This window comes from Pelodiscus sinensis, chromosome 23, assembly GCF_052426305.1.
Source record: "Pelodiscus sinensis isolate ZL-2025 chromosome 23, ASM5242630v1, whole genome shotgun sequence".
In the NCBI taxonomy this organism is placed as follows: domain Eukaryota; kingdom Metazoa; phylum Chordata; order Testudines; family Trionychidae; genus Pelodiscus; species Pelodiscus sinensis.
In genome coordinates, this window is record NC_143074.1 from 18,284,647 (window position 1) to 18,302,799 (window position 18,153).

General features: G+C 49.4%; 1 protein-coding gene across 4 annotated transcripts in view; it reads right to left on the bottom strand.

The window, feature by feature from the left end:
- BRD3 (bromodomain containing 3) overlaps positions 1 to 18,153 on the bottom strand; it is an 85,704-nt gene that overhangs the window by 21,713 nt on the left and 45,838 nt on the right. For all 4 annotated transcript variants that reach the window (XM_075905183.2, XM_075905180.2, XM_075905182.2 and 1 more), the window contains exons 5-6: positions 15,382 to 15,596; positions 11,652 to 12,023 (exon numbers count right to left, since the gene is read on the bottom strand). In XM_075905183.2, the coding sequence (XP_075761298.1) occupies positions 11,652 to 12,023; positions 15,382 to 15,596 (587 nt within the window). The remainder of the gene's footprint in view (positions 1 to 11,651; positions 12,024 to 15,381; positions 15,597 to 18,153) is intronic.

Below are 18,153 nucleotides of genomic sequence, written 5' to 3' on the forward strand. Positions count from 1 at the left end.
CTTGTGTGCCATGGCAGCAGGATTTCAGGATAAGATAGCTGCCCGTATGATTGCCCAGGCATGTTTAAACCTGGGCTTCTGCAGCTATTGGGATGTGAGCTGGCTAGATCGAAGCCAGCACGGACATGGCTATGCACGCGGCAATCACACCTCCGACTGCACGCCCTCAGGCATCCAACTCCCATAGACTCTCAGCAGCCCCTTCAGAAAGCACAACCCTAGGGTTTAAGGAGCCTTTTACATTCATAATTTCAAAACAAGAGACTGCTGCCCCATGTGCGTGGTTCAGGGACAAGGGAGCAGACGCTCAGTGGGTGTAAGTCAGGGTTGCTCCGTTGCCTTCAACAGCTCTGTGACAGGCACGCTGACAGAGGGGGCAAAAGGAGCAACTGCCCCAGGGCCCAGCGATTTAAAAGGGTCCAGGTTCCGGCCACCACTAGTGCAGCAATGGGCGTGGCTGAAGTCCTGGCCCCTTTAAATCACCGCCAGAGCCTCAGTGACACACTCTGGGAGCTACTGAAGGGCTGGCAGGGGGAGGCTGCCTCAGCTCCGCCCCTTCCGCTTGAGGTCCCATCCCTTGCAGGAGTGCAGAGCTCTTCCCTCTCCCACTTTTCCCAGAGGCCCAGCATACACATGCTAAGGGATGCAGCCCAGGATTCTTCATAACCCGCAAGTTACGTGAACTGTCTCCTCACGACTAACTGCTTTGTAGGTTAGTTATGTCAAACCTAGAGGAAATTATCCCCCGGAATGGCTGCAATTAAAAAAAAACCTGTATAACTCCCTGAAATCAGATGTCTCCCTGCTTTAAAACCCGGAAGTCAGCTGCTCCAAAACCACAGCTATTTGCTACACGCAAAGTAGCAGGCTAGCACGTTCAGCTCCCAATGGTTTTATTCTGAAAGCAGCACTCAAACAAATCCTCTTACACAGCAAATGCTGAGTCTGGTCACTTGAGTCCTCCAAGGTAAATAAAGGGCAAAACTCATCCATATTTCTGTCTCCGCAGAGACGGAGAGGGAGTGTCTAAACTACTCTTATTCCTCAAAAATGAGGTTTACAGGGTTCTTTCGAAAAAGAGGGGTTTTGTGCAAAACCCCCCACCTAGACTATTGAGGGTTTTTTTTGTTTTTTTTTTAAAAAAACCTCTTCCAAAAAAGAGATCAGAAGAAGATATGCAAATTCACGCCAAATTTGCATATCTTCTTTTGGAAGCCAAGGGTAGTCTAGACATGCCCAGAGAGAGACACACTTCCATTCCTCGCTCTCGCACTGGGTTAGGCATAACCAGGGCTCGACAAATAGTACAATCTATTGGCCCGTGGCGAGTAGATTGCAACCCGGAAGAGCCGGGTTCAGGCGATCTGCGCATGCACAGATCGCCAGACAGCACAGCTCGGAAGCCCTGGGCATAACACTTCCCAGGAGCGGCCAGCAACTGGCGCCCTAGGCGAAACACGCAATCAGCGCCCCCACCTCCAAAGCCCTCAACAGCTATTTATCTTGGCGCCATCGGCAACAGGCAACTGCCTAGGTCGCCTCTGACACTTCCGTTCCCCACGCCTCAGTCTCCTCATCTGGGAAATGGGGATGCTGCTGCAGTGTCATGAGGACCAATGTTTGTCCTTGGATACAGCTATAGGACGCGCAAAGCATTAATACTGAGTTTAGGTTCTGCGGCAATTATTTTTTAACCTATTCCAGTGTAATCACCAGATAACCTGTAGCAGCCACCAAGTTGCTGCTTTTTAATTTACTCCCTTTCACAGATCTCGAGTATTCCAGAGCCCCATCACCCTGTATCACTCCTGCCTGCCACCAAACAATTCTATTCTCTGATGACTGTTGAGGAAGTATCACACTCTCCCACTTCTGTTTTGCTCTCTGATACACAGGGAATTTACATGGATTCATGCTCATTAATAGTGGAAACCTGTTATATCAGGAATCAGACTGGAGGCCCTTACCCACCCCACCTCCCTACCATCCCTTATCCTGACTTCCTAAGGCAGGAGCTAGCTCCATCCCTGGGACAACCTGTGCTGGCTGTCCAACTGGGCAGGACTCAAACACCCAACCCTCCACTCCCCTGGCAAACACTCTATTCCCTAGGTCACTCCAGAATACAACAATTCCCTCAGTCACTCCAGAACACAGCAATTCCCTCAGCTCTTCCCATTCTGTCTTTACCCTGAAGCACCCGCTTCATACACACCCGTCCCCTTTCTGCATGACAGACCCTTTCTCAGTCAGCTAGCCAGTCAGAATGATCTCAGTTACATTTCACTTCCTTATCATCTCCCCCTCTGTGGAGAACCAGCCCAGCCCACCTCACTGGTACAAGCAGTCAGAAAGTACTCTCCAAACCATCAAGCCCAGGAGGTATCTCTTCTGCTCTACAATATCGACCCAGCCATGAAACACTAGGGCTGTGTCTACACTGGACCCCTTTTCTGGAAAAGGGATGCAGATGAGACAAGTCGGAATTGCAAATGCAGCGGGGATTTAAATTTTCGCCGCTCCATTTGCATGAACATGGCTGCCGCTTTTTTCCGGCTTTTTTGCCGGAAAAAAGCGCCAGTCTGGACAGGGATCTTTCGGAAAATAAAGCCTTTTCCAAAAGGTCCCTTATTCCTGATTTTAAGAGGAATAAGGGACCTTTTGGAAAAGCCTTTATTTTCCAAAAGATCTCTGTCCAGACTGGCGCTTTTTTCTGGCAAAGCCCCGAGCCGGAAAAAAGCGGCAGCCATGTTCATGCAAATGGAGCGGGGAAAATTTAAATCCCCGCTGCATTTGCAATTCCGACTTGTCTTATCTGCATCCCTCCGGAAAAGGGGTCCAGTGTAGACACAGCCTAGCTGTACGAAAATCAACCCTCACACATATGGGCAGCACACAGGATCCCACAGCAAATATTCTCGTTGCTAATGAGGTTAATTTCTGCACAACGCATTCAGCATGAGTTCAAGGCATGGTGGCTGCCCTCCACCTACCAGCCCGATGATCATCAGTACAGAATTGAACCTGGTACCTTCAAACTGATAAACGAAGCCCTCTGGCATGTGGGCAGTCAGAATTGTAACGTTTTGTGAATGCTGCACAGTGCACAGGGTTTGTCGCAATTAAATCACGCTGCGGTTGTTTATGAAAAAGTAGCAACAAGCCAAGGGTGACAGAAACGGTAAAACAGCTCAGCAGAAAACAATCCCAGACAGCACTTCAGACAGAATTTATTAGAAAAATTCTACCCTGCTAAAGGCAGTTCCAGCAGCTTTCCCTATAAAGACTCTACAGGGTTCACCATTAATTTGTCTCCCACCTTCCTGACGGTACAGGCTGCAAATGGGAGAAGAACATCTCTCAGTTGCATAGACGGTGCAGGCAGAGAGACACAGTTTATATGATACAATGAAGACTCTGAGATCCATAAACGCACCCACTGAACGCCAACGGAGAGGACCGGCATGTGAATTAATGCTGGCCAAAGAAACCAGAGTGTTCTCAAATACTCATGTTTTTAAGGACAACAGACCTAGTAGTACAGAACTCATCTGAAGCCTCTTACTTCCATGGACCTTTGGGCAAACCCGGGGCCTCAACAAACTCAATGGGAGCATTGCCATTGGCTTTTGTAGGATCAGGATTTCATTCCTTAGATCTATGTCTCAGGAGAAAAATCCCACTTGCTTTGCTTGCCTCGGACTTGATTTCCAAGGTCCCATGCACCTCTGGACAGGCCCTCTGCACCTTTGGCTTCCAAAGGTATCAAGAAAGTTGAGTGCACCCAGGGATAGTCTGCTGAAGTCAATCACAGAATCATCAAATCATAGAATAGGAAGGGACCTCAGGACATCAAGTACAGTCCCTGCCCTCACATCAGGACCAAGCACCATCTTCTAGATCATCCCTGACAGGTGTTTGTCTTACCTGATCTTAAATATCTCCAGTGATGGAGATTCCACTACCACCCTGGGCAATTTATTCAGCCTAAACTTCCTTTGCTGCAATGTAAGCCCATTGCTTCTTGCCCTATCATCAGAGGTCAAGGAGAACAATTTGTTTCCCTTCTCCTTGTAACATACTTTTAGATACTTGAAAACCGCTATCATGTCCCCTCTCGGTCTTCTCCTTTCCAAACTAAACAAGCCCAATTCTTTCAGTCTTTCCTCATAAGTCAAGTTTTCGAGACCCTTCATCATTTATGTTGCTCTTCTCTGGACCTTCTGCAGTTTCTCCACAACTTTTCTGAAATGTGGTGCCCAGAACTGGACACAATACTCCAGTTGAGGCCGAATCAGCACACAGCTCTAGTGAGCTAGACAAAAAGGATCTGGCCATCTGTGATTTACTGGCTGTTCTTCACACACATCTGCTAGGGAAGATTTTATTTGTAGCCCCAAAAAATCATGAGTGGGAGTTCTGTACAGGCATAAGGCAGTAATGAATGGGACAGTCAGCTCTGGAGCAAAATATTCTTCAAAACCCCATTAAAAAAATCAGAGATCTTTACAGATCTTATGGGCTGGATTTAGAATTGTGTGCATGTGCACATAAATAACTGCAAGTGCATCATTCCACAAGGAGTAACGGTAGTTCGGACTAGGAAGCCTAGTCCGAACTACCTAGTCCGTGCCGTGTGTAGCCGCGCGGCACGGGGTTCGAACGAGCCGGGATTTAAAAATGGCGGCGCCCGGCTTATGCAAATGAAGCCCGGGAAATTCAAATCCCGGGCTTCATTTGCAAGTGCGGTATGCCTACATTACCCTCCTAGTTCGAATTAGGAGGGTAGTGTAGACGTACCCTGAATGTCCAGCTACCCAGTGGTGTCCAACTGTTTCATAAGGAGTCTAATTATAGAATTATAAGGTTGGAAGAGACCTCAAGAGGCCATCAAGTCCAACCCCCTACCCAAGGCAGGACCAATCCCAACTAAATCATCCCAGCCAATGCTCTGTCAAACCAGGACTTAGAAACCTCTAGGGATGGAGATTCCACCCCCTCCCTAGGGAACTCATCCCAGTGCTTCACCACTCTGCTAGGGAAACAGTTTTTCCTAATATCCAACCTAGATCTCCCCCACTGCCACTTGAGACCATTGCTCCTTGTTCTGCCATCCATCACTACTGAGAACAGCCTCTCTCCATCTGCCTTGGAAACCCCCTTCAGGTACTTGAGGGCTGCCATCAAATCCCCCCTCACTCTTCTCTCCTGCAGACTAAATAAGCCCAAATCCCTCAGCATTTCCTTGTAAGTCATGTGCTTCAGCCCCCTAATCAGTTTGGTTGCCCTCCGCTGGACTTTCTCCAGTGCATCCACATCCTTTCTGTGGTGGGGGCCTAGAACTGGACACAATACTTCAGATGTGGCCTCACCAGAGCCAAATAAAGGGGAATAATCACTTTCCTTGATCTGCTGGCAATGCTGCTCTGAATGCACCCGAATATGCCGTTAGCCTTCTTGGCTACAAGGGCACACTGTTGGCTCATATCCAGCTTTTCATCCACTGTAACCCCCAGGTCGTTTTCTGCTGAACTGCTGCTTAGCCAGTCAGTCCCCAGCCTCTAACAATGCTTGGGATTCTTTCATCTCAAGTGCAGGACTCTCCACTTATCCTTGTCGAACCTTATCACATCTTTTACCCCAAACTTCCAATTCCTACCCTCTCCCTACCCTCCAAAGTATCTACCTCTCCATCTATGAATTTGCTGAGGGTGCAATCCATCCCCTCCTCCAAGTCATTAATAAAGATGTTGAACAAAACCAGCCCCAGTACCGACTCTTGGGGCACGCCACATAATACCAACCGCCAGCCAGACATCGACTTTGTTGAGGGTCTTCTTAAAAAATTAGGGCTGCAGTCTATTTTTCTTAATTTCAGACGATTAACCCCAACACCTTTAGCAACACTTCCAAAGGGAGCCACGTGAAAGCAATAACAACAAAACCCTACAATCTAATTGCAGAATACGGCGAACAGTTTTGCACCACAGCAAATTTACTTGGGTGAGCAGCAGGGCGCTAAAACAGTTGGCCTAGTGGGGTGCTGAGAGCCACTGAACTAAACTGTAAACTAGGGATAATAGAATCATAGAACACTAGAACCAGAAGAGACCTCGAGAGGTCATCGAGTTCAGTCTCCTGCCCTCGTGGCAGTACCCAGTACTGTCTAGACTGTCCCTGATAAATGTCTATCTAATCTGATCTTAAATATCTCCTGAGATGGACATTCCCCAACCTCCCTAGGCAACTTATTCCCATGTTTAACCTCCCTGACCGTTAGGATTTTTATCCTAATGTCCAACCTAAACCTCCCTTGCTGCAGTTTAAGCTCATTGCTTCTTGTCCTATCCTCAGAGGCTACGGAAAACAATTTTTCTTCCTCTTTTTTGTGACACCCTTTTAGATACTTGAAAACCGCTATCTTGTCCCCTCTCAGTCTCCTATCAAAACTAAACAAGCCCAATTCTTTCAGTCTTCCTTCATAGGACATGTTCTCTAGACCTTTAATCATTCTTGTTGCTCGTCTCTGGACCTTCTCCAATTTTTTGACATCTTTCTTGAAATGTGGTGCCCAGAATTGGACACAAGACTCCAACCGAGGCCCGATCAGCGCAGAATAGATCGGAAGAATGACTGTGAAAGTGTAACCGTGTAGACGGTGAACTGATGAGCCTGGACTTACTGGTTAAGGTGAATGGTTACGCGCAGTCCTCCCCCCGCCCCCGTCACTGCTGCCTCTGACAGGCTTGCTCCAGTGCGGGGGAGGGGAACAGGTGGGAAGGCTTCCCACATGCACTGGCTCATGAGGAGTTGCCTCCTCACCCCGTGTAACCGTTGAAAATGTCGGCGGTTACACGTTTACTTGAATAAATGCATTTTAACATCTGTACTGTAAACCCTGTACAGGATGGAAACTAGGGCTGTAAACAGGTAACCAGTTAACCTTAACGGATGATGCTTACCGGGTAATGGTTAACAGGTACCCGGGAGCAGCCCCTCGTCTACAGCCAGCTGTGGGCGGAGGCTTGCTCCAGCCCTGCCGGGCCCCTGTGCACGGGGCCAGAAGCAGCAGCACTATGCAGGGCCAGTAGAGACCCTCCTCCTGCTCCCTGTCTGGACTGGAGCACCCCCCTCTACCTCAGGCAGGAGATGCTCCAGCCGGGCTGGTATAGCCTGGCTGGAGCGGCCCCTCCCCTGCCCATCCCCTTTTGAATTGGTTAACTGGTTGAACACCACGTTTAACCGGTTAACCAATGAAATGGGACTTTTCATCCCTAATTGAAACCACTTCAAGCCAGGGGGTGCAGTAGCACCCCCAGAACCTCCGGTTCTAGCACCCGTGATGAGCTTTAATGGAGTGGCTTTAATGGAGCCCCCTTGTCAATAAAATTACTTATGTGTGAAAGAGTTGACGGGATTGTGCTTTAAGCTCACTATGTCCCTCCAGGGTATCCTGTCTGTCTGTGTGTCTTATAGTCCATATCCTGCAAAAAACGTAACTTTTACCCGTGATTAGCACCTGTGAAGCTGATGGGGTCAGTCTATACTAGGTTAAATGGAGATACAGGCAGTCCCCGAGTTACGCGGATCCGACTTATGTCAGATCCGCAGTTACGAACGGGGCTTTTCTCGCCCCAGAGGACGGGAGCGGCGGGACGCCCAGATAAGCCGCGGTCTCGCCGCCCGCGTTCTCCAGGGCGAGAAAAGCTGCTCCCCATCTCCCTGGTCTGCTGGTCAGACCAGGGAGACGGGGAGCAAAGCCTCGGAGGCCGCCCACAGCGGGACAGCCGTGGCGCGCCTGGGCTGTCCCGCTGCAGGCGTCCTCCGCGGCTTTGCTCCGCGTCTCCCTGGTCTGCTGGGGGGGGCGCAGCTAGTGCCCCCTCCACCCCAGCAGACCAGGCTTTTCTGCCCACGACGCCTGGGGTAGAGCAGCTGGGGCGCTGCTGGGTTGGTCCAGTAGTGCCGAGGAGCGGCGCTACTGGAGCAACCCAGCAGCACCCCAGCTGCTCTGCCCCAGGCGTCCCCAAGTCAGCCGCTGCTGAAACTGACCAGCGGCTGACTACAGGAAGCCCGAGGCAGAGTTGCTCTGCCCCCGGCTTCCTGGAATCAGCCGCTGATCAGTTTCAGCAGCAGCTGACTTGGGGACGCCTGGGGTTCTTAAGTTGAATCTGTATGTAAGTCAGAACTGGCATCCAGATTCAGCCGCTGTTGAAACTGATCAGTTTCAGCAGCGGCTGAATCTGGACGCCAGTTCCAACTTACATACAGATTCAACTTAGGAACAAACCTACAGTCCCTATCTTGTACGTAACCCGGGGACTGCCTGTATGCCTATCTCGTAGAACTGGAAGGGACCTTGACTCCAGTCCCCTGCCCCCACAGCAGGACCAAGTACCCTCCCTCACAGATTCGCCTGTGATCCCTAAATGGCCCCTCAAGGACTGAATTTACAATGCTGGGTTTAACAGGCCAATGCTCAAACCACTGAGCTCTCCCTTCCCCTCGAACATCTGTGGCTGAGATTGTTACTCAAGTAGGGATGTAAAATCCCGTTTAATTAGCTAACCAGGTTAAACATTAAGTTTAACCAGTTAACTGACTCATTAGAGGTGGGGGGGAGGAGGTCGGGATGGAGTGGCCTTCCCACCACGGGCGGGGACTGCTCCAGCCCTACTGCTTCTGGCCTCAGGCAGGGCTGCTGGCTCCCAGCCTGCATGGGCCCAGAAGTGGCAGCCCCCTGTGGGGTGCCCAGAGAGGCTGGAGCAGCCCTCTACCCACGGCGGGTGGTTGCTTTCAGGTACAGGTGAAGTATTACTCGGTAAGCATCACCCATTAAGGGCGAGGCTTACCAGTTAACCGATTACCCGTTAACATCCTTGCACTCAAGCAGACTGCCAAGCTGCAGAACTGCTCCAAAACGATCAAAGGAGGAACCCTCGTAAGCTTGAAAGAGGAAGTCCCATCCATGGGTCTGATCCTGCTGCCTCCGAAATAAAACAGAGTTCTGCCACTGGCTTGGGCGGCAGCAGGATGGGGGTCCTGGTCAGCACTGCAGCTGGTGCCATCGGGGAGTGGACCAAATGGACTCATGAAACAGACCACGGAGTTCCCAGCAGTGGATAAGGTCCTGTAATCGCTTCCATGTGGATGGAGCCTTGTGGCCACCTAGGACCCAGTGGGAATCCACGTAGCAACTCTGAAGGGCAGAGGATAGCGCAAAGCAGCCCAGACAGGACACTGACCACCCCACGCATCCCAGGGGAGTCTTCACTACTGGTCATCCAAAGACAGCAAGGGGGCAGCTGCATCCAACAGCCAAAAACCCAGGAGGACCTCAGCCCTCCAACGAGAACATGGAGGACACCTCCCTTGCCCGCCCCGAGAAAAATGGAAATCGAGGCAAGAAAACACGCCCGTCCGTCGATCTGCACTACAGAAGATACAGAGAGATAGAGCCATGTTAGTCTGTAACTTTAAAAAAACAATGAACGGTCCTGTAGCACCTTAGGGCACGTCTACCCAGCAGTGTTATTTCTCAATGACACAGACACAAGCAGCAGCTATTTCAACATAATGTCAAAACAACGGTGAACTGGAGGACTTCTTACTCCAACTGCTGCAACCCTCATTGTACGAGGAGTAAGGGAAGTTGGAGGAAGAGGGCTCTTCCTTCAGCTTCCTGCTGTGTAGACAGCGCCACAAGCCGAAATAAGCTATGTCGACTTCAGCTACGCGCTTGACGAAGCTCAAGTTGTGTAGCTTATTTCAGCGTTAGCCCCTGCTGCGTAGACATGCCCTTAGAGACTAACTAAAATATGTATCGTATCGTGATCTTTCATGGGCAAAAAGCACTTCCTCCTCTCTCATTTGAGGAAGCGGAGTTTACCCACGAAAGCTCATGATACTACATATATATATTTTTTATGTAAAAACTTAGAGACTTGGTTAGTCTCTAAGTTGCTACAGGACTGCTCATTGTTCTACTGCAGAAGATACAGGCAGAAAAGTCTTGCAGCCTCCACAAGCCCCCAGAATTGATCCGCTCTGGTCTCCTATTCAAACCAACCCTTCCTGCTGCCTGCCTACTCCGCTCTGGCCTGCCTCGCAAGCAATGACACCCCTCTCTCCCCGCCATAAGCCATTGGAGCTGTTCCTTCACGCTTTCAACCAGGATCCAGCCTGCACGGCCAGGCTCTGCTGCCAGCTCCCCCATCGCTCACCGAGGCCAGCGTCCCCTCTCTGCTGCATGACCAGCGCTCGCGCAAACTCAACTCACCCGGGCGTCTTTCCTTTTCTCCTCCCAGAAGGTCGCTGGAGGCCTTTAGCTCCGCGTGGCTCAGTGGCAAATCGAAAACGAAATCCTGAGTGCTGGGATGGCTTGGTTTACAGAGTGAGGGCAAATGCAAGGAGGATGGTTTTAGAGTCATTATCTCACAAGAGGCTGCTTTCAGCATCTCTGGCCCTGGGCAGGGGAAATGTTCCTGATAACAATATTTAGCAGAGAAATAGTGCCTTGCAAACGTCAGTCCTCATAACACTTCTGTGAGGTAGGGAAAGTGTCAATCTCCCCATTTTACAGATGGAAAAACTGAGGCACGGAGAGGTGAAATGATTTGCCCCAGGCCAGAGCGTTACAGCTGGGATTAGAACTCACAAAATATTGGCGCCTACCCTCAGGCTCCATGCAGTAGCCCATGCTGACAAAATCCCTCCCCTCCGCCTTAAAAAAATACTGTGGTAGTAGTAGTTGTTCCAAGCACAGCATCTTTTTGAAGATCTTTTGGACCATTACCACAGGGCCTATAAGTACTGGCTGGGATTTTCCAACGCACCTTAGTGTTTTAGGAGCGCTCAGATAAAGGATGGTGATTGAGATACATGGGTGCTCCTAAGGCACTTAGGCATTTTCGGAAATCCCATTCACCTGCTTTAAGGGGAGCAGGATTAAGCCCTTAACGTGAAAATTAAAAGCTAGCAGCACCACCTTCATCTCTTGCACGTGGGTGAAAAAGTCTCATTTCACCCAACAGCGATTCCTGTGGCCACCTGACCAGGAGAACATGGGGGTACCGTGGAGCCCTGCGGATGGAGGGAAACCTCCCCACCCCAAAAGAAAAACACCCTGAAGTTCAAACCAAAGGAAACCAAGTTGAAATACCTGCTTCTCTACGAGGCAGCCGAGAACCACTGCTAGCTAGCAACGCGGCTACATCTGTCTCATGTAACATCTACCACCGCGGAGTGAACTGGTGATCATCAGGTCCCACCTGGAGTCACACCAAGAGCATCCAGAGCCCACGCCATACCAGGAAGGCAGTGCCTGCGGTACAGGGGGTTCTATGGATGGACTCCTATGAAATACCGCACATCCTGTGTTCAGAGCACAACACTGTCAAAGGCGCGTTTGTTTAGACAGCCAGACTATCTGCTCAGGGAACTGCTGGCACTGCAGCGTGGAATACAGGGAAACATTCCAGGGCATGGAAAAAGGGAAACAAGATAGAAAAAAAAAATATCGGAATGGTCCACAAATCCGGTCAATTCCCCCCTCCCACCAAAGAACAGACCCACTGCAAGAGCAGTAGCCACTCTTATATTCGCCACCGGAGAGTAAAGACACCCTGCAAAAGAGGTGGTAAATGTGGACGTACTTTCACAGTACTGAGATCCATGGGGTGTTTGATAATATCATGATAGTCATGTAATTCCAAGGCCTCTGCATCAACAGGCTTGTAAAACGGCCATGCGTAGGCTGCATGTTTCTTAGAGAGCATCTCCTTGAGGATGCTGTCACAGTACTTGAGGTGCTCAGAGAGTTTGCCCTTCTTCCCCGCATGCTGGGGGACCTCCCCATCTTCGAGGTCTTTCTTTGGTGGTTTGATGGGCCGGCCGCCGCTCTCCCGGCGAGCGACCACTTTCGCCTGCTTGGGATCCGACAGGGGGGTGGGCGACTCGCTCCGGCTGGCAGTGATGGCGGAGGTGGTGGGCGTGGTTGTGTCTGCTTTTCGCTTCACTCCCTTTTTCTGAAACAAAGAACGGGGTTGTAAAGACGGGTCCCACCATCAGACTGTGCTAACAAGGGCCACTCCGGGGGCGGATCTTGTTTGACTGACATAACCGATCCTCACCACGTGGCCTGATTCTCCTCTTATGCTCCGTCTACATTGCATCCCTCCTGTGCAAAAGCCTATGCAAATGAAGCATGGAGTAGCATATTGCCACGCTTCATTTGCATAATTAATATGGGGCTGTTTTTGCTCAAGAAGCTTTTGTGCAAAACCCCCTTCTTGCACAAGAGCCGTCCTTCCTGAAAAAATGAGGAAGAACAGCGCTTGCGCAACAGGGTGTTTTGGCACAAAAAGGAGCCGTGTAGATGGCTCCTTTTTGCACAAAAGCCTCTGGCGCAAAAACGGCCCCTAATTAATTACTCAAATGAAGCGCGGCAATATGCTAATCTGTGCTTCATTTGCATAGGCGTTTGCACAAGAGGGATGCAGTGTACACGTAGCCTATTTCAAGCTCAGGTTTACATGGCTGTAGTTCCACTGACTGTAATGGGAGTTGTCCCTGAGTACGACTGATGTGAGAGGAGAATCTGGCCTTTGGGGAGCAGCTCCCCTGAAATCCATGGGGCTTGACACATAAGCAAGTGTCAGGTGTGCAGGATCGAGCCCTACTTTGTGAGCTGACACAACTTACTCATCCAGGGCCCAACTGCTCACCCTGCTGAGCCACTGTTCACGTGAGAAGTCCCACCGTAGCCAACGGAACAACTCAGGCCGGGAACTCCTTATGAATGGGATTAAGAGTTCCACAATCTGGCCCCAAAGAAATAAAACCTATCCAGTGCATATTAATCCCTGCATTGTGATCCTCTCTACCAAATTCCTCCCCGTTTCTCCAGGGAAGGTCTTTTGCCTCTGAAAAACTGGCTTTCTATTGAAAGCTGGGGGAAAATTGTGATTTCAGGTCAAGGCGATTTTGCAATGTTTCCCACCCCGCAAAGAATCTCAAAACTCATTTTCTGACTAGCTTCTTCAGTGAAATAGACTTAAAATACCCAGGTGAGTGCATCCCAAATAAAAGAGACTTCTGTGCAGGGAGGTTTTAGCTCAAACAAGATCTGCATTACTAACTCCCAAATTCAAGGGTTAATTCCATGGGAAATAAAAAAGAAACCCCCAGACAATAAGCTCCATGCCTATATTAACAGATGCAACCTCATCTGATCTTATGGCAGAAATCTGTGAATTTATGGTAGAGGTTATTCTGAAGTGCTAATGCCCTCTTTGGCAGTAACCACGTGAAGAGGATTTAAATTATAGCCATGCCATTTACGGTATTACAACTTATTTGTGTTTGTATATTGCTTAGCACAATAGGGCCCCCAATCTTGATTAGGGTGCTACTATGATATACAATAGCAGTATCTTGCTCTTCTCTAGTGCTTTTTATCAATAGATCTCACAGAGCTCTTACGCAAAGGAGGTGACTATCATTATCAGTTTCACACCTACACAATGAGAAGTGACTGTCTAGGAAGAAGCACTGCAGAAAAGGATCTAGGGGTCATAGTGGACACAAACTAAATTTGAGCCAAGAGTGTGATCCTGTTACAAAAAAAGCAAACATGATTCTGGGATGCATTCACAGGAGTGTTGTGAGTGAGACACGAGAAGTCATTCTTCCGCTCTACTCTGCGCTGATTAGATCTCAATGGAGTATTGTGTCCAGTTCTGGGCACCACATTTCAAGAAAGATGTGGAGAAAAAGGAGAAAGTCCTGAGAAGAGCAACAAGAATGACTAAAGGTCTAGAGAACATAAGCTATGAGGGAAGACTGAAAGAATTAGGCTTGTTTAGTTTGGAAAGGAGGAAACCGAGAGGGGACATGATAGCAGTTTTCAAGTATCTAAAAGGGTGTCACAAGGAGGAGGGGGGAAAATTGAGGACAGGACAAGAAGCAATGGGCTTAAACTGCAGCAAGGGAGGTTTAGGTTGGACATTAGGAAAAACTTCCTAACTGTCAGGGTGGTTAAACACTGGAATCAATTGCCTAAGGAAGTTGTGGAATCTCCATCTCTGGAGATATTTAAGAGCAGGTTGCATAGGCATCAATCAGGGATAATCTAAAATGGTGCTAGGTCCTGCTGTGAGGGCAGGCCACTGGACTGGATGACCTCTTGAGGTCCTTTCTAGTTCTAGTGTTCTATGATTCTATCCCCATTCTACAGATGGGGAAACTGAGGCATAGAACGAGGCTGTGATTTGGCCAAGATCTCCTCCAGCAGGCCAGCGGCAAGGCCGGGATTAGACTTTTCTATCCCTTAATGTCCTAATCCAGAAATCCCTGTTCTTTATACCGGGGATTTTCAATCTTTGGGTGGCGATTCATCATGGTAAGCCATTGGCTGGCCTGCGAGACGCTTTGTTTATCTGAGTGTCCGCAGGCATGGCCGCTTGCAGCTCCCAGTGGCCACGGTTCGTCTTCCCCGGCCAATGCAGCTGCAGGAAGTGGCCAGGCCACCACTTCCTGCTGCTCCCATTGGCTGAGAACGGCAAACGGCAGCCATTGGCTGCTGCAAGCGGCCGTGCCTACAGACTCTCGGATGCACAGAGCATCTCGCAGCCGGCCAGCAGCTAACCCTGATGAGTTGCCACCCAAAGTTTGAAAAACCCTCCTCTGCACAATGCGCTGAACACCCGTTTTAATGTTAAATCGCCAGCAGAAAAAATACCTTGTGTCACTACACTAGCATTTTTACCCCATTGTTTTTTCTTTAATAAATGATATTCAGCCAGCAGCTGTTTAGAGCAGCAATTTAATGTACTGGGAAATGAAATGAGCCAATTAAATAGTAAAACACAGTTGGGGAATTGGGAGCAGAACTCAATCAGTAAGAAAGACACAACTTACTGGTCCCATTCATATTTCTCAGGTTCCTGAAGCAGGAAGCTGCTTTCAATATCTTCCAGGCAGAGTGCCCACCTGTGATCTTTACTGTCACAAAATTCCCACATACCTCCCTGGAGGCAGGAACACAAGATCAGGCCTTTCCAGCTTTGTTCTGTGCCCGTTTGAAAAGAACAGGGAGCTGTACGTTCCATGGGCCTGCTCTTGCAAACTGGAAAGGAACAGTCCTACCAACATCTATGGGACAACTGGTGAGAGGCGGGGGAGTTCTTAAGGGTGGCACGGGCCACGGCCCTAAGCCGTCCAAAGCTTTTATGTTCACGCAGCTGCCAAGCTGGCTAATTGGCGGCAATATCTGGGCAGCTGGAAAGTCAACTGTGCAGGGAAATAACTCAAGTTTCTAACCAGAGGCTGCCGGTCTCAAAACGCGGTCCCGCAAAGAGAAAGAAGGTTGGGCGCTTTGTTTACCTTGACGACAGGCGGGGTGGGAGGAACCACGGTCATAATCGGAGCAGCAGGAGGAGGGGCAGCGGCAGCGGGAGGGGCAGCGACAGATGGGACGTTTGCCGTGATGGTTGGCACAGGCGTGGCAGCGATCACTGGGGTCTGAGAGACAGCCGGAGGGACATTCTGGAAAGGGGCCGACGGGGCGACAGAGGAGACGGCGGTGGCTTGCTGCACTCCTTTAAAGCAATACAATGAAATGCATGAGACACAGCCGCTGATTCGGGAGTCGCTCAGCTCGATAGACCACGAGACGCTGTTGCCTCTGGACTTTACAGGAGTGACCCTCTGGACCGTTCCACTCTGCGTGCGGCGTCTGGACGCCTGTACATGAGCAAACGTCTCCAAGCCCTGAGTGTCAGCGGCAGTGTACTGGGACACGTGGGTGGAGGGCAAAGGTAGGACTGGGGGAGGCAATGCCCCGATCCTGCCCCTTTGCCCAGTCCCCGCCCCCATGGGAGCCAACCCCCCTCACCCAGCACCATGGGGAGGTGGGGCAGCAAGCAGGCCCTGAGACAGGAAGGATGGGCACTCAAGGGCAGCAATAATCTGCCCCCAGGATTTGTTCTGGGGGCCGAGAATGGGAGGGGCCAGGCTGGCGGTTTGGGAAGGCCATGCCTTCCCCCTGCCTATGATACCCGCTGCCCCTGGTGGAACAGTTTTTATTTCCCCTTTCCAACCTCTCTCAGAACGAGCCTGTGTTCAGCAAAGGAGGAAACAGATGGGAGGGGAGCAAGATTTTCTAGAAAGGACTCTGATCTATTCCCAGCAAGAAAACCTCCGTTGGCTTCAGTCTGCTTTGCTACTGCTCTGCATAGTTAGTAAGAAATACCTCTAGTCTATGGGGCTGGGCAATCTCCAGATTTTTCCAGTCACTGGCAATCCTGCCCTCCTCCACCCCCAAAAATGTCAATTTTAGATCTCATTGAAAAGAAACATTCTCAACTGTATCAGTCAATTGAAAAGTTGACCAAAAAATTCACGTCAAGGCACACAAAATGATTCGTTTCCGTTTCAACCAATTTTAAATATTGGATTTGTTTTTTAAGAAAAGGAAATGTTGAACAAAAAGAGCTACCTCGAACTACAACATTGAAACAATTCATTTCAAAAATGCCAAAATGAAATGTTTGCCTTTCTCAGAATGTGCTTGTTTTGGGGTTTTTTTTTCCAACCAAAGGAACTGGGCAAAGCTAACAGGACTTCACAACAATGTTGCCATGTTGCCAAATCCCCATTTTTCATCAAAACAGTCTCACCCGGGCCTGCTTATATGGGGCTTTAAATCCACAAACCTCAACCTCTTCCCAGAGGGAGGTGAGGTGACTTGCAGATGGTTATGCTCTAAGGGTACGTCTAAACTACATGCCTCTGTCGGCAGAGGCATGTAGATTTGTTTGTTCAGCAAAGGTAAATGAAGCCGCGATTTAAATGATCGCGGCTTCATTTACATTTACATGGCTGCCGCGCTGAGCCGACAAACAGCTGATCAGCTGTTTGTCGGCTCGCCGCTAGTCTGGACGTTCCCCCGTCGACATCAAAGCCCTTTGTCGGCAGCCTCGGTAAACCTCATTCCACAAGGAATAACGGGGCTGTCGACAAAGGGCTTTGATATTGACAGGGGGAACGTCCAGACTAGCAGTGAGCCGACAAACAGCTGATCAGCTGTTTGTTGGCTCAGCGCGGCAGCCATGTAAATGTAAATGAAGCCGCGATCATTTAAATCGCGGCTTCATTGCCTTTGCTGATCTGTCTAATCTACATGCCTCTGCCGACAGAGGCATGTAGTCTAGACTCAGCCTAAGTGAAAAGCAGAAGTGGAGATAGAACCTAGATCTATGGAGTCTTTGCCTAGCGCATTATGCAGTACTCCAGGCCTGTAACAGTGGTAGAGCTCACAGAGGAAGCTGTATTTTAATACAACATGTAAAAGAGGGATTTTTAAAGCCATGGCACTGTTCTATTATTGATTAATCAAATAGCCCTTTGCATTACGGATGTTAAATATCAGTTAATTGAATAGTCGATTAACCTCATGAATTCTTATTAGTTAATTGACTATTCTATAGTCCCCAGGAATCCCCAGTCCGGGGGGGAAGAGTCTGTGTTCCCAGACCCGGCACAAGTCAGAATTGAGCCAGGCTGCCTGCCTGCCTGGCTCCTAATACACTTTAAATGCAAAGCTGCAGAGGGGGTAGGTCCAGGACCCGATGCAAGCCAGGACTGAGCTGGGTGGCTGGTCAGCCTGCTAAAAACTTTACTGGCAAGCGGTGGGAGGAAAATGCGTGTAGTCTATAGCATTAACCTATAAGCTTTTGCTTATCGGTTAATCGGTTAATCAACTACACTATTACACCCCTGCATTTGCACTTCTACAACATCTTCAAAGGGCACTTTGCAGACTTAGGGTAGGTCTACACTTGTACCCTCTTTCGATAGAGGGATGCAAATGAAGCCGGGATTTAAATATCCCGTGCTTCATTTGCATAATCGCATTATGGAGCTATTTTGAACTAGCGCTATTTCGAAATACAAAACCCGGTGTAAATGTGGTTATTTTGGGAGAACACCCTTCTTCCAAAATAACCCTTATTCCTCATAAAATGAGGTTTAACAGTTATTTCGGAAGAAGGGTGTTCTCCCAAAATAACCGCATCTACACCACGTTTTGTATTTCGAAATAGCGCCATAACGTGATTATGCAAATGAAGCGTGAGATATTTAAATCCCAGTTTC